The sequence below is a fragment of the Apteryx mantelli genome, chromosome 4, assembly GCF_036417845.1.
Source record: "Apteryx mantelli isolate bAptMan1 chromosome 4, bAptMan1.hap1, whole genome shotgun sequence".
In the NCBI taxonomy this organism is placed as follows: domain Eukaryota; kingdom Metazoa; phylum Chordata; class Aves; order Apterygiformes; family Apterygidae; genus Apteryx; species Apteryx mantelli.
The window spans coordinates 25,100,019-25,116,783 of NC_089981.1; the positions used below are offsets into that span (position 1 = coordinate 25,100,019).

The 16,765-nt window shown below is 43.4% G+C and overlaps 1 protein-coding gene across 4 annotated transcripts in view; it reads right to left on the bottom strand.

Annotated features, from left to right (window-relative positions):
• The window catches only part of OSBPL5 (oxysterol binding protein like 5), a 118,885-nt gene that overhangs the window by 37,583 nt on the left and 64,537 nt on the right, over window positions 1-16,765 (bottom strand). For 3 of the 4 annotated variants that reach the window (XM_067296032.1, XM_067296031.1, XM_013957937.2), the window contains exons 3-6: window positions 14,312-14,385; window positions 4,255-4,335; window positions 3,479-3,580; window positions 1,662-1,865 (exon numbers count right to left, since the gene is read on the bottom strand). In XM_067296032.1, coding sequence (XP_067152133.1) covers window positions 1,662-1,865; window positions 3,479-3,580; window positions 4,255-4,335; window positions 14,312-14,385 — 461 coding nt within the window. The remainder of the gene's footprint in view (window positions 1-1,661; window positions 1,866-3,478; window positions 3,581-4,254; window positions 4,336-14,311; window positions 14,386-16,765) is intronic. The other variant, XM_067296033.1, reaches the window with a different exon arrangement.

The following is a 16,765-nucleotide window of genomic DNA, read 5'->3' on the forward strand; positions in this document are numbered from 1 at the left end:
AGCAAATGATTGACAACTTTCTTGGGCGTAGGCTCTGAGTAAGACAAGCATCACAACTCTTAAAATTGAATAAGAAGCAAAGTGGCAGCCAGACCTTCGGGACATAAAGCAAAAGCGATGAGCCTAGGCACAGACTAGAGCTAAGCTACCGTCAGAAAACAGCAGCTCTTACTCTGGATTGTTGAGGTTTATTTTAATTCTCTCCTTTTACCGTACTCAAAATCAAGACTTTGTATACCATTTCAGCAGGATGAGCAGGAGTGAGGCTGCTTGATCTGCTCCCATAAGGCTTCCCCTCCATTTCATTAGACTTTTTGGTACCAGTGACAAATGCCATCATCCCTCTCACATGAATCTTTCCAGGCACGCTTATTCTGCTGACCACCTTGCAGCAAGGCAATAACCTGCAATGCCTTGTTTACTCTGGTGATATTTCTTAGAGAATTTATATCTGCAATAACTCTGCAGAGCTGCTGTTTTTAATGGGGAAACAAAGTTCAAGAACAGTTAAGTACTGTCTCTTCAGGGCATCCAACAGAAGTTGCATTCAGTACTTGTCAAGAGGTACTGAGGTCTTTCTCTTCACTCATAGACATTAGGTAACTTTTTCCTTTTTGCCTATTCTTTAAGGAAAAAAGAAACACAACTCTTTAAAACTTTAGGGAGTTATTTTAAGAGGTGTGAGAAATTACTAATAATTCGTGCTACAGGGAGATCCAGAGGCCACTGTTGGAGCTACTGTGCATAAAGCAAGAGACTGTCTCAGCCTCTGAGCAACAACAGACAGAACAAGGACTACAAATGAGGGACAGAAAGCCTTGTTATTTCCATTTCAAAGAAGAGAAAATTAAGGCAAGATAGATTAGATAACCTATCCAAAGTCACACCTTCGTGGCACAGCTGAGGCTTGGGCAGATCAGTGGATTCCAGTCCATCACAGACAAACCCAAACCTCGGAGACACTAACAAAAACAAGCCTTGGTCAAATCATTCATCTGATTTTTGTCGCTTTGCCAATCCTCTTCCAGTGCTGTCAAAAGCATTTAGTGCTTTGCACATCCTTGTTTTTGGAAAGTCAGTTAATTGCATCAACTCCTCATCTCCTATTAACAGATCTAGGCCAGGGCTTGATATAGCTCCTAGATGTGGATCATTCTTTCTGCACTAACATGTTTTCCCTTTCCTCAATTTATGCATGCATCTATACACCAAGAACGATACATGTATATAACTAAACACAATGCACCATGTTCCTTTGATGTCACACCATGACCAAACTTCAGTGTCCCCAATCTTTTCATGCAGTCAATTCACCATCACTAAGAACATCTGAAAACCTAGATAGTACAAACATCCTCAAAAATCTCTACACCACTTCCCCAACCCTCTAGTCCTACAAGATCCCATCAGTTTAGGCTCTCTGCTGAGTCAAGGGATGACACCAGTTCACTGCAGAGCAGCAAAGCAGTATAGCAGTGTTTGTGAGGCGTTGCACTGAAGTTAACAATCTTTGCCAGACAAAATCCAGCTCACACAGAGCCACACAAGACAAATTGCCCTTTGCAGCCTGTTTGGAAAGCTGCTTCTTCCTACCCAGATTTCTCATTGTGCGGAGACTTTGGTGACCAAGGAGAAGTTGTTCAGCTCATCAGGGTTGTTACCTTTACAGCCCAGATTGATTGATCCAAAGGATGAAACAGCTTAAAACAGAAGCCGTCCTTTTTGGAGGGTCTCTCGATCAGCTCACAAGAATGGAGCAAGATTGTCCCAACCCACTGTCCGATCTTTGGCGTTTTATAAATCAGCAGCACTCCTGGTTTCAGAACGCACCACAGCTTGGTCCAGCTCTTCAGAGTCCCACGGATCTGGAGCGGGGGTGAGGAGAGAACAGAAAGTTGCTTTTAGGTTGCTCCTTAAAAGAAAAAACAGCATTTATCCAGTATTTATTCAGTATTCATACTTCCAGGATGCACTGCTCCCAGGGCCAGACCAAGATAAACTTTCTGTGATGGATATACTGCATCGTGCAGACAGTCTCAGGGATCTCATAGCAAAATCCCAGACCATGCAAATCCAGCTATCAGAATCTACCCTTCTATTACTGACTTGGTGTTTCCAGCTTTCTTGATATTTTAGGCAAGCAGCACCACTAGCCACATGAGAGTGATTTGTTAATAATAATGGAAAGCATGCCAATTAGGGCATCACGGGGAGAAATGCTATAGCTAGTCTAACTGACCTTAGAAGTCATTTTAATAGTGCTCTGCCAAACAGAGCTATTAATGGGTTCTGTCAAATATCACAATTTTAAAGCACCTTCTCTAGCTGGTTGACTTCTCTGTCAAGCTCAATGCACATTCTCTCTTATAGAGGAAATATTAAAACTGATAGCACGTATTATAGTTAATAGCTTTAAGAATGGGGACGTTTCTCTGTAAGGTTAGATTTCGCCTAAGGTTCTTGTCTTCAGTGTGTAGGCTGACCCTCATCTCTTGCGCTGGTGTTCTGCTTTGATAGTCCAGCATCATTTGTTGTTGAGCTAGAAATTTCCAGACGCAGCAAACACAACATAGGTGTTTTGTATAAAAATCTCAATATTTAGCTATCACCAACACTGAACACTATGAAAGTATTTTGTTACCCATCTTATTTCTCAAGTAAACAATACATTTCTCACTGCCTAGATTCCAACACCGACCGCAGAACGGCATTAGCAGTTTTTCAAAGTGATCATAAATGCAATTGCATTGTTTCATGAAATCCCTAATTTACCTTTTTTTAAAAGAAAAAAAGAAAAAAAGCTATTTGTTTGGAAATGTTTGAAAAATTAAGTTTTACCACTATGAAGGGGGCAACCAATTCATGATTAATCAAGACGACTAAATGCTCTAATGAAGAAAAAAATAGTCATCAGAGACAACATCTCTCAATGTCAGTCCAAATTTGTTTCGTCATGTACAAAGTTTCAGGGCTTCAGTGGGAAGCTGTCGCTCTTCGAGTCCTTGCACAAGGAGAAATTACAGTTGTCATTAAGCCCACTATGTTTCATTCTGGGCTGCGACAACATAAAATCCAACTGTCAATACAACAAGCTGTATCTGCCCATTTCTGAGCTATTACTCTGTCTGTTCCCTCTTCAGTAGGAAAACGCATCTATGGGAAAAGGCCAGCAGACTCCTTAAAAGAGGAAGAAAGAGCAGAGGAACATCATCAGTTGCTTTTGTACTATGTTCTTTTTGAGACCTTGTTCCTATTAAGGACAAGGAACAGATGGACTGAATTAGGTTAAGATGGAACATAAACATTCCCCATAGCTTTTATAGCAGTTATTTAAGCAGGAGCTTCACAGCAACACCAACTGAAAATTACTCAGTCTTCCCTCACTCAAGGAAGCGCTAGTGCACACGTCTCAGACACAGCAGGTGTTTCTCACTTGCTTTTTCTGACAGCCTCAGAAGCAATGGCTTGTACTAAATACCTTCAGCCAGTCCGCTGTGATCACCACACTGGGGTCCTTTAGAGCGCTGAAGAGTTGCTTGGTAGCTCTTTTCTTCTCCTGTCTGTAATTTTTTTTTTGTACCTGGTTCAGAACAGAGGAAAACAGCAGCTGTAATCACGTCCTCTTCAGGGGAGGAAGGAACAAAATGCATTAAAGACAGCTATGTATAGCACAGCTAGAGCCTGACCCAGCACAGGTTCCTCAGAAAGGAGCACAAGGGGGAACAACGTAACGAGATAGCAGATATTTCCTTTGCTTCTGAAGTTCCACTAAACACCATCAATTTTTGCAGCTTACATGTTTTTCTTTGAGGGGAAAGGGGAGAGGCTGAATACCCAATCGTCCCCACCCCTCAAATTAAAGATATTAAAAGTAATTTCATCCAAAAGCAAATTAATTGTACTTTGGTTTTGGTAGACAAATAAACATTCAAGCAATTATTTGCCCAGATTGCCTAGAAACAGCCCTCCTAACCAGAGCAATGAAGGGTTGCAATCCTCCTCACGTGCCTAACGGCTCTGTAACACATGAACAGAGCACAATAATTACACTGATTTTTTTCTGTTTGCAATATATAATCTAATACTGTATACGAAGCCTGATAATACCCTTGGCTGATAACGACTCCTAGAAGAGTCAGTCTTTTCTGGGTCTTGGGAAATGACTCACAGTAGTTCCCAACGGTTAGTTAGGAAGGTACTACTTGTTTTGTAAAAGAGGGTCAGCTGATGCTAACTTGGCAGCTGCGCACATACCTTCAGTGTTTCCTTCTTCGTGAATTTGGCCGTGGGAGACACACACTCTTTGTCAGACCCATTGCAAAGCTTATATTCATTCTAAAAAAACAGGGAGAGAGGAAGTAGAAATGTGTCAACATAAAGAAGTTTGAGTTGTGCTTTAATGAAGGGTTGTTTATATTTTCCAGGAATCCATGAAAGAGCCGATTGCAGGCTTCGTCAGCAGACACAGGGCACCCTTGAGAAAGGCGTACTGGCACTGTGCTCTGAACTCCCTTCTTACACGCAGGGTTACCTGGAAAACTCCCCACCACATTTTCTTTGTATTTCTCCCACACAGACACTAATCCTGCTAGAAACAACAAAAAATCTATTCTTATTCCTAACTTTGAAAATTACCCATCTCTCTTCAGATTCTAGAACATTTCAATTACTCCAATAAAAATTACAGGGAAGCTGGTAGAGGTCTTTCAAAACTACACTCGATATTGGCAATGACTGTTGCCCTAGCTGAAATGTCCAGAAACATGAGTGGGCAAGAAATAACCTAATCGTGTTACAGATAATATAGAAAATTATCATCATCTTGGCCTTGGGAAGCCAGGCACGAAATATACAGTCACTTTAAAACATGTTTAACAGTGTCAGTGCTGTTTAAATTCATTTTCAGAGACTGCAGACTGATCTCATGATTGTGCTGATAGGCTGAAAAAATGATTTACTTGCATTAGACATGGACACAACATTACCGTTCCCCAAAATATGGTGCACTTAGAGAGCATAGCCCTCTGGAGCCAGCTTCCAACCAGGACCCTCCTTGGACAGGCATCACCAGCAAGGTGTCCAAGCCTTGGGAAGGGCACGTGCGGTGGTCTGGGCCCTGCTGCTCGTTATGTGGCCCTGGGGAAGTTACTTCTTCTCTCTGGGCCTGTTTTCCTTCCAACCTTTCATCTCTCTTATGCACTTAGACTGTGATCTTTTGGGGTAAGGCATTATCTCTCCTTCTTAGGCATGACAATTTTGTAAAAAAGCTCAGCCCTTGGCCATGTTGATTTAATGGTTATGATGCAAAAATGACCTGCATTAAGGAGAATACACATCAGACGCGGTTCCCATTTATCAGCTTGCTGCTATGATGTGAAACACATCCAGCGGGCTCCCAAACTCTTACGTGTGCGTCAAGAGTTAGTGTAATCATTTTACAGTGCCTTCAGTTTTGAGAGACCCACTTTTTTTTCCCCTCCCAGTGACACAGAAACCTCTCCAGCTACTACAGCCACGAGTCACACTGAACATTAGTAGGGAAGGATTTAATGACAGCTGGATCAGTCCTTTCCACTTTCTGGATGATGCAGGGTTAGAAATTAGGGGCAAAAAGGGCAATTTGCAACAGGGACAGATTCACTATAGAAACTAGTACTCGCTCTTACATACCATGAGTCTACTAAAAACAAAACTACACAGGACACTGGAGAATAGATAGAGAAATAAAAACTTCATTCTGTGAAGGCACATAGAGACCAGTGAAGTCCCTGATCTGACCATCCAGATTACAAGTGGAGTCAGCTTTAGCACTGCTCAAAGAAAACGCCAGCTCTGGACTCCTGCAATCTATTCAGCGTTTGCCATCTTTGTTTCAGCAGAAAGAAAACCCTCCTCCTCTACCTGCGATGCAGTCTCTGATGCATATTTTATGTATCTTCTGCACATGGGACATCACTGTAAAAACCCAGGATTTACAATGGGGACCATGGCACTGACACGTCGATGACATCTGAGCAGCGAATCCTGCCTGCGGGGTCTTTGCCACACTTCCAACGGCAGGGTTGCACATTTGAGAAGTACGCTATTAGCTCCTCTTTACGAGGAAATGCTTCTAAGTGCTTAAACGACTCTGAGAAAGAATCTCCCAGAATGATAAAGAGATTATGCTTTCATAATTCAAGACGCATATCCTCAGAAATTGGTCAGATTTCTCCCCCCTTCTCCCTATTAGCAGGGAGAGTGTCCTGTCCTTGAGACACAATTAGGAGCTGACTCTTTACAGGCCATTTTACCCCCTCCAGTCCGGGAGAGCAGGCACCAGAGGAAATGCTGCACACCGCTCCTCATCAGCCAGCACGGAGAAGCAGCAAAAGCACAGGCGTTCATGAGGCTCCTGCTCAGGTGTTGGCAAAGCATCGGAATACAAAGAGTGCTTTTTACTTAATTAACTAAAATACACTGAAGTCGCTTGCTGCCTGGAGAATTACATCTTGGCATTTACATCAAGGATAAAAATTCAGCCCCTGTGCTGAATTAATATTGGGGACCAATATTAACACAAATGGAGGCACTGTCGCAGGTCTGCCAGCCTCCCTGCCCTGCTAGCTTTCCTGGGGGGTCCCTGGCTTGTGCTAAAAATAAGCAACCGCAAAACTTCAAATCGGGACAGAGGATGAAGAGGTGAACTTCCCTTATAACCACTGCAGCCTTTAGCTGTTCATCAAATACAGTGAAATTTGCCTGAAATCACTAGGTCAAAGCAGCTGCATGAACAGCCTCAGAGGTTGCTGCCATGGGCACGCGAAACAGCGTGTGGATTCCTTTACCCCCCAAGAGTTGGCCAGACGTGCTGTATTTGCTAACCTTGCATGTAAATGGGAACGTGGCCACGGGGATGGCACGCATTAACGCAGGCTTGAGGGTGGATGAGAAAGAAGCAGTTGCTTGAGTCTCTCCCCGCCTGCATAAGGACTTCTAGGGATCAGAAAATATCCGTGCTGCAACATGGTGAATATTGCAGCACCCCAAGGTGGTTATAAAAGGGCCAAGCTTTATAAAAAGAAAATCTCACTAAAACCAAGTGACGTTACTAGGAGAAACACAGAAGCTTTCAGACCTGCCTGACCTAGGACTTCTGTTTCCAGAAACTTGACCCCTTTCCCCAGTTACTTTTTTTATTAGGCAGACTAAGGGCTTCTCTCTGCCAACTTTGCCTCTTGTGCTTACGAGGATGCACAGATCCTAAGCAGCACTTTGCTCACAGGCGATCTCCAGGTTTCCAGCATGAAAAGCACTGCATTTCTGTTTAGACAGTTCCTCCCTTTTGATAGGGAGGGTGGGATTTCAGGCCCAGGACTGCCCACCGTAGGCCCCCTCTGTTTGCACTCTCCATGCTGTGGAGGACAAGGTACAGTTCTCTCCAGGTTTAAGCTGCTGAATGATTTGAAGTAATATGATTTCATATTTTTACATGAATCTGTCATAATAGTTTTGATGTTTCTCATGATAGGTGTGAGGTTCAATAAATCCACGCCATCAGCTGTAAAGATCCCTAAGACACAGCAAGGCTTTACAGCACTAAGACACATTAAGAGCATTTAATGATGTTCTTCTGTTGACCTTCCTTGCTCCGCCTGGTAGAAAACGAGGAGAAGCCTTTTGTCATCACAGCAATTTCTTTGAAGAAACTAGGATATGCCAAAGATAGCAGAGTCTGGCCCTCTCCCTTTGCCACACCGCGGGAACAGTGCTAACCAGAGATAGGACTTCATACAACAGGGAGCGTAGGGAATTTGTGTCCTTTTTAAAATAAATAAATAAAAAAATGACAGGGGTATTCTAACAAGGCAAGCAATAGATATGTTTCATATACTGCTTCTCATAATGATAAGGCTAGAAGACAGTTAATTTGCCAAAAACCTTTTCAGGCCACACCTCACCACTTACAAGGGTGGGAAAGTGTCGCCCCTCGTTGTACTCTAACCAGATCCATCCTTTCCATGCTGGGCTGGTGGCATTGCTGGGCGATGCCTGGCTGTACTATACACTGAGATGCACTTTTTATCCCCAGTAGATCTCTGTCCCCTTTCATCTCAGTCATGTAGGGATCCGCTGATGATGGTCAGCAGGTATCACAAGACCCTGTCGTTTCTTCAAGGCCTCTGCAAGACAACGCTGCAGTGCTCTGACCATAAAGTTATTCTAATTTCGGGTCTTTTGGTAAGAGGATTCATTTCCAATAGGAACCAAATCACTTTATAGGGAAACAGGCTGCGATCAGCTCTGGTGTGGGGGATGCCAGCCCCCGAGCATGCCACATCTTGGGCAACAGCAAGAGGAATATTTTATTCTGTTTAGCAAAAGCAACTCTTGCTACACAGGATAGACATACAGAAGCATGTAATGAGAGACAAATAGACAGAACAGACAGAACCAAGTCAGAAATATTTAAACAAAGTCATTCTCAAAATGTGGTCTACAAATTAATGGTGGTGAGGGCTTACAAGTTGTTCTTTTCTTTTCTTTGTATCCAAGCAAAAGAAAGATGAAATCAGAAGGGAATTTGAAGACAGAAAAAAAGTAGCTGGGGTCATAAGTTTTGTTTCATAAAAGTAAAAATAGTCATCACATAGGAGACATCTCCTTGCTCAGATGTAATGTCTCTAGTACCTTTTCTACATAATTGCTACAAACCTGCAGCACTGCAGAAATAAAACGAATGAAATAAAAGCTCTTCAAGCAGTATCAATGCTATGGAAAAGCTCAGTCTAATATTGCAAGTGAAGTGCTTCTTAAGTGTTATTCATGTGATTATTCACAGGTGTCTCAACAGTATTCAAATAACTTTGTCTTCAATTTACTATAGGCAGTAAAATGGTAGATAACAGCACATTCAAAGCACAGTAGAGTCAAGGAAATGATTCCCATTAATAAACAAACTTTGGATTAGGAAAGATTATCTTGCAATTAATATGCTGTTTTAGAGGAAGTTGATTATTTTTCACCTCAAACTTTTTAGTTTGCAAAAAGATCCCCCTTATTTCAATGATGTTACAAAAATGCAATAAGGATGTTTACAAGTCTGAAATAGTGCAGTGATGAGCACTAATTAAAAAGAATGTACAAATAATAGCTGAAGTGACAGCAATATCTAGGGAAAATCGTTGCTGAAAGTCAGAAGAGCTATCCAAGCAACTCTAAATACCAAGTTACACTGCTTTTTAGTGGAATGCTTTGCTCCGTTGCATCACATTATAGTAATTAAAGAAAAAAGTCACAGACCTCATGGGATTGCTATAGGACCATTTAAGTGTGTCTTTCATGGGAAGAATGTTCTACAAGTTTAGAATATTTAAGAAATATTTTAGGCAAGATGTAGAAGTTGCACACTGAGAATGATGCTGCTTCATATACAGCTGTAATTCTGAACAGAATTCTCCAGCAAAGCTTTGCTTTCCCCACTAGCAAATGCTAGATGTAGCTTTTGTTCCCAGGCTAAAGTTTAAACAAATCAAGAAAATGAGTGATGAAAAACTATTGGACTTGCAGCTTAAAATCATGCTTTGCCAAATCATTTCACAAATCTTTTTGATTTTAGCACCTCCATTTACCCTCCCTTACTCCCCCAGGAACGCTAGAGTAAGAGGTTGTGATAACCACTGACCCAAGATGACACAATAGGACTGCTGTGGCTTACCCAAAGTCAGCAACCCTGAGACCTTGTTTGTGCAAGTGACCAGCTACTACTGCCTACATCCCACCCTGTGAGGTGCCCGGGAGTTTCAGGGGTTGCATGTGCCTACCTAACTTACGGATCTCCATTTTTCTTTCTTCTCAGTGCAAAATCCCACCCCTCTGCTATGCAATTTTCCTGCGCTACTCCAGGATAAATCTCTCTCTACCTGAAATTAGCTGCAAAACCCTCTGCAGACAATAGCGATTACCTGGAATGCTACGCATGGAAGTAAAGAAACAACGCATTGCTGTGCCTCGGCCCAGGAACTGAGCATACGTATGCTGATGAGAACAGAAATCATCATGGTTAATGTGTTTTCCCCGGGGCTTTGCTGTATTTACGTGCCTTCTGCCTTTGGTGCTTTCTGTGGTATATGTTATCTTTGTTGTCTTTTCCACTGAAATGAGGGAATCTACAGTGACCTCCAGCAGCATCTCTGTGAAAAATGACTTCTTCGGCTACTTGGCACTGTTCTGCTGAGGCTGGGACATTTTGCCACAGTAGATGACTATGGCAGCAGAAAGAAATAACTTGCTTAAATCTTGATGGAGCCGACTATCTCCAAAATAACTGCATCTACAATACCTACAGCATGAAGCACGGTAATCAAACATCAGCACGGGTTCCGGCTTGGCAGCACCACCATCTGGGGTGGCCAGGCTCTCCCCTAAAGCTGTGCTTAGCATGCACCAAGGGCCAGTTCACTCCTGAGCCTCACCGAGCCGCTTCCCCCTGCTGCCAGAGCTGACATGGGACTCCTCGGTTTGCTGCTACAGGAGAAGCAGGAGGAGAGCTGCCCTTGCAGGTTTCCAGCGCCATGAATCGCTTTTTATGATAGTCTCAAATGTAACCGTGGCTATAACTAACTTGAGTTAAATGCATGAGAACGAAGGATCAGTTTAAGAGCGCATGGGCTTTGCAGCTACTTTATTAAGGAGCAATCAAGTGATCGCTACATCTAGGCAAGTGATAGATACAAACTGCTTATAATTCCTTTGCAGCTAAAATAAGTTCTAGCAACCACTTAGATTTGTATTTCAGATTACCAAAGTCTTGAACAATTCAGGCATGTGGAAAAACTCATTCATGAGGAACCAGGCAATCTCAGCTTTGCCCTTCTGTACATCATATAACCGTGCACACAACAGCCAGACTCCCACAGCGTGATAATTTTAGACTTCATTGTGGCGCCAGCGTGGGACTGAAAAGAGTGAAGCATCACTGAGCTCTAGCTTTAATATTTTCCTGACTAGTCCCTTAAAATAAACTTCAACTCTGTGTGGGCTCTGCATGCATATCAAAAGATCACAACAGGTTTCCGGACACTAGAATAAATAGGTAAACATTGAATAGGAAAGAGATAATACAACACTGCAGACTGCAATAAAAGGTGTCTTAAAGGATGCTAACAGTGCCAAATAAAGCACATGAGGAGAGAAAAGCATCTTCTGTTGCTATCAGGCATGGGATAACTGTGCTACCTGGCTGCAGAGAGGAGTCTGAGGCTCAGAGACAGTTCAGTGATACTTTCACACCTCACTGTGAGCACTGGTCCCAGAAAACAAGGTTAAAGGGCTCTTGAAAAAGAAACTAAGATGAGAATAAGTAAGCTAACATTGTTTGTTTTTGTTTTGTTTTTCCCCAAAAGGAGATGAAAGCTCAGACAGTGTGATGTGATGACAATTAGATGGCTTCAACCTGGAACACCTGTAGCCTGCTCCATCATGCAGGGGGGCCGTGCCCTGAGTGCATGAGATGCAGAACCATCCCCAGGCCACCAACGGAGTGAAACAGAAATGCAATTCATCCACCTGGGGTAAAGCAGAGACGCGTGGCCAAGCTGGGAATTCAAGGTCTCCAAGCCCCAGCACAGGGTCTGACTGCTCGGCCATCTCTCCTACCCTTTGCGTTGCTGGGTGAATAGCTGGTGCGTCGTGGGACAGCAGACATCGCAACGCAGCAATGCTGAAGGCAAGCTAGTTTACAAGGGCAGCTACACCCCCTGGGGCAAATACAGAGTAAGTGTTCATGGCATAGATCTCTCTCTTCATGGGAAACCTAAAAATCTTCCCTTTCTGCCAGAGCTGGGCTAGCTGCTTGAAATTATCCTGGCTCAGCATTACCTGGTATCACGCTCGACACTGAACTATAGGGGAGAAATACTGTAGGGGCAAACTCAGTATCTCAGTGAGGATAAACAGATCTTCACAGGTAGCTTCCTCATAGCTCAGCCATCTCACAAACTGCTGCTGGCCTGGCCAGCACACATCTGGGCCTCCAGCACCCTCCAGGCAGGCAGTCGCTGTCGTCGCCGCATTTAGCTACTTCTCTGAACTTCTTCTGCCATGTTTTCCCTGCGTTCAGCCTGCAGGATAGGCTGAAGAAATTCTCTGAAGAGTCAGGCAGATGCAGGTGCTTTTATTTTGTGGTATCTGCAAATCCACAATTTGAAAGCGCCTCTCCCACTTCTACAAACGAGACCAAATTAGGCTCCAATATTCAGCAGACTTACCCAAGGAATAATTTTGTCTCTGTTCTTTTTGCTGAATGGGTGCTTTTACCTAGTACCTTTACTTTTGAATCCATTAAACCTGTACACCCTACAATGTGGTTTCTAAAAATTATTTCCCCTCTGCTTCTAGCAATCTAAACATGACCCAATTAGTACACAGTCTTTCCTTCAGTTCAAGCTGGTGAAATCACTATTTATTTTTAAACTGAAATACTCAGATTGCTACCTATAGTCCTGGACAACTCATAATAAGGTTTCATTATATAATCTTAGAGTCAAATAGACATGAAAAATTCAATATTAATTGACTATCAGTTTGCCAAAATCTGTACAGTAAGACACGGCACACAGTGGGGACTCCCTCCTATCGCTGATTCGGCAAAGCAAGACAGAAGAACTGCTGGGCTGCAGAAGAACAAGGCAGTGTGCAATATGGCACAGTGAACTGGAGCGAAGCGAGACAGACAGGCATCCAGCACAGGCCCAGTGAGCTGCAAAGTCACTGCTGGCGGTCTCCAAATCCAATGCCATGTATCTAAGCAAACTGGTCAAGCAGGAAAAAAAAAAACCTAGCTCTGGCCCATTCAGTTGCCAAATTGCTTGCAATACCAGAAGTGAGTAGTAAAGTTGAATTTGAGGGATGTGAGGCCCTAATATCTGCTTTTTAGGCCAGAGGAATTTTGACTGTTGCAAAATCAGAGTCTGGGCTGTGCTCTCTCTCAGAAACGCACTCCTACTCTTGTGTTTGCCATGTACCTGAGAAATCATGCTCCAGCTAGGACAGCATTTCCGTGCTCTGCACTGTCCTGTGGCCACCCTGACCGGCTCCACCAGAGATTAAAGAAAAAGTCCCTCCTCTTTATATTCCTGAGTCACTGTGATATTAACGCCACCTTTGAAACACCGGGCTTTGAAACAAGCCATGGACGCAGTTGCCTAGGCCTTTGACTTTTCCACAGCTCTGTTTCTGGCACCGCCAGGCTAAGTAGGAGGCTGGGTTCCTGTGACGAACCAACTTGCCTGAAAAAGCAAAACCAAGGTTGGCCTGCAGCTGGCCAGGCTCCAGCAGAAGCAGAGGACACATGAACACGAGCCATTTTTGCGTGCTCACCGCTTCTCTGGTCGTCACCTCCCCATGCTGGCCTCTGCCAGGGCAACCCTGCACAATGGTCTGCAAGCTCCCAGGAAGCACAGCCAAATGTATTTGAAGATGCAGAGCCACTGTCGTATATTATAAGAAATCATTTGTCTCCAGCTGTTTCATTTGTGTTATATTTTCATGTCAGCTGGTGCCATTTGCATTTTATAACTTCATAGTTGAATAAATTTAGTTAAAAATTTATTAACAGGCTTTGGTTCTATTTCTAGTTATCCTCCAGAAACATGTTAGGGACCTGCAGCCAAAAACCCTGTACATGAGTCTCAAAGCCAGACCTAGATTAAAATGTTGATTCCATATCTGCAGAAAATCAAACTCAGGCACTCAGTAACTCTAGATTTACAGCCAGGTTTTGAACACCCAGATCCAGAGTCTTTAGATCCAGTTTTACCTCTCCATAATGGGCTGGATGAAAATGGTGGGTTCAGGAAAGTTTGGTTAGTTTGCATTCCTTTTCTGCTGCACTGAGTCCCAGAGCCCTCCCCTTGGATCTGGACTCATGGTTTCGGATGATATGCAATACATTAAATACTAAATAAAGCTTTCTCTTCCAAAACAATCAAGCTTTGCGATTGCCTTGCTGATCAGAAACAGCAGGAGACACCTCTGCTGACAAAATCAACCTTATATCCGTAATTGTTCACACCTAACGCATGGCCACAGGAGACCCAGATAAACACGGCTCTGGCGCGGTAGATGCTGTCAAGACTGAGGAAAGCATGGACTTGTCCATGTCAACCCAGCCTTCATTTTCCTTCTCTCAAAATATGTGTGCACAGTTCCCGCAGGAACAGAGGGAAATGCTTTCTCAATGACTTTAAAATAAGAGAGTAAGAACTGATTAATAAGTCGGCCTGAGGAGAAATGAAAGCATGAGCGGGGTCACGTCCCTCTCCCCCAGTACCTTACTGATGGAGTTTGGCGTCTGCGGTGTCTCATCTTTCAGCGTTGATGGGCTGTTCCCTTCCACGTCCTTCCCTGCAACAAAGCAGCATGATTCAGAAATGGAGGATTTCTGTAGAAAAATCATGGCTAACTTAGGGCCCTTGGAGGGCCACGGCTAACAGAAAGCAAGAGCAGGTGTCACGAGCAACATCAGGCACACTGACACCACACGCACGGACCTCAGAGAGCTTGAAATAACCCAGGCCTACGTGGTAGGGCTATACAACAAGTACTGCTCAAAACTGATGTCTGAAAACACTATGGTAAACTAACGTGATGGTTGCAAAACAACGTGATGGTTGCAGAGTCCTGCAAGCAAAGGCTAGAAAACACCAGAAATCAGCTTGCTTATGCATCCTTAATCAGCCCCCTCGTGTGTCTGTACTATGATGCAATCTTTAATTACATTATCACAGTCTGTTTTTTTTCTTACACATCTCATGCCTCATTCAGAGCAAATAATAGACGGTATCCAGTTAATAAGAAGCTATTCAATACGTTAGCCTCCTTGGTCAGTATCTGGCAACTCTACATAGATGCGCTTGATAGCATGCTTTGTTTGACAAATAATAGCCATGATCATAAAGTGTTACAGAAGACAGAACTCTACCTAGACATAATTAAGAAAAAACATTGCAGATCAATGTCTTCCAACCAAATTATTTGTTACAATGAGAAACAGTTTCAGTTAATAAGTAGCATTTATGAAAACCACGACATTTTCCAATCATTGTAGGGAGATACATATTTTCCACTATCTAAATATACTAAACTCTCAGTATATTATACACATTATATACTAGCATTAACATATGTAGTCCTGGTCCAAGCAATAAAATGAAATGACAAATGCTGTTCTTTCTGCCAACTGTAATCATGCACTTACAGTAAAAGAAAGCGCAGAGCTTCTATTAAAAAAAAGCCAAAAAGTAGCATCTGATTAGACGAGCTTTTTAGTGCCAAGACAGTCATTGTTATCCAATTGCAATGTAGTTTTCCTTTCCAAATTGCTAGCAATTAGAGATTCAATACTGGCTGCGGTAAAGAACCACCAAGACAGTGGAATATAATCCATTTGCAGTACGCTGCAAACATGGGAACTGTGAGAGATGCACTTAAACCTTTGTGTGGAAAAGTCTTGGAAACAACACCAAATACAAAAGCAGCAAGGGAAACCCTGGCTCTCCCAAAGTCAGCAGGAGTTGCCACAGACAAGTCAGAAGCTGCAGTGTCTCCTGCAGCCTTCAGCAGAGCCACTGAAGAAGCCATGAGAACCATGAGAAAAGCTAGTGGCAGAAGCTCACTGAAAAATAAGTATGCTCATAGTCCCATTCTGCACTTCCACCATGGGACATGAGGGACAACAAGCTGATGCAGAAGGCGACTACCTCCAAGTGTGAGCACAGAGGGAAGCACGTGCATCATCCAGATGGGGAGCTGAGGCAGAGGCGGGTGGAAGAGCTGTGCGGTCACACAGGAAGGTGGCCCAGGAACTGGGAACCTGGATCTCAACCTAGTTTCTTACCTATCACTCCCCCCTTAGAACACCAGTCTCTAGCAAAAGTACTCAGAAACCTGATATCCTCAGGCAGACTGGCTAGGGGAAATTCCCAAGGGGTCGGATATTTGCCTGCCCCAGTGTGCCATCGTGACAAGTGTGATGGCCGTAAGAACTGCTGCGCACGGACTAGGACCTGAATTCCCATTCCTCTTCCTTCTCCGATGGCACTTTCCTCTCTACAGCCTCCTTTCTCCCAGATGCAGGCAGAGGAGGTTGGAATAAACTGGCAAAGCCGTATAGTTCTTGCACTTGTTTCCCATGAAGAGATTTTTTCCATGCTTGTATGGGAAAGTAACATATGGTCTAAAAGTTCAAGCAAAGTTAATCGGAGTCAGCTGCTGCCTGCTCTGAGGGAAAGGCATCTATTAGCATAACAGAATTCACATCCATTCTTCATTATGTTTCATTTCTTAAAGGAAGCTTTGCTCCAAGCTGATATCCATACCAAAGGCCTGGACATTAGAGATTTTTGCCTTCTCTCAGTCACACAGTTGAAAGCACTTGCACCTAAACAATGGGATTTTAGGTGTTTCCGAGGTTCTGGACCATTCCTCACAGGGTATTAGGAAGAACAAAAACATGCAGTTGTTCACTCCTATCCACACTGGTTACAGAGATTCATAAAACAGTTTTCTGGAGCGGCATATACTAGTTCCTTATGTGAAACACATTAAGCATATTGGCACTTGCAAGTGAAAGGCTACTTGCTGGAGGGGAGCTGTCTTAGCTGTCTCGAGCAGGCTTGTAGCCTTGCAGAGGGAGAGCGCCAGCCCTCGTCTGAAAAGCCAGCGACACTGAATCCCTTCTCTGTGAGTTTCTCGAACAGCCACGTGCATAATTAAGTGCATCGGA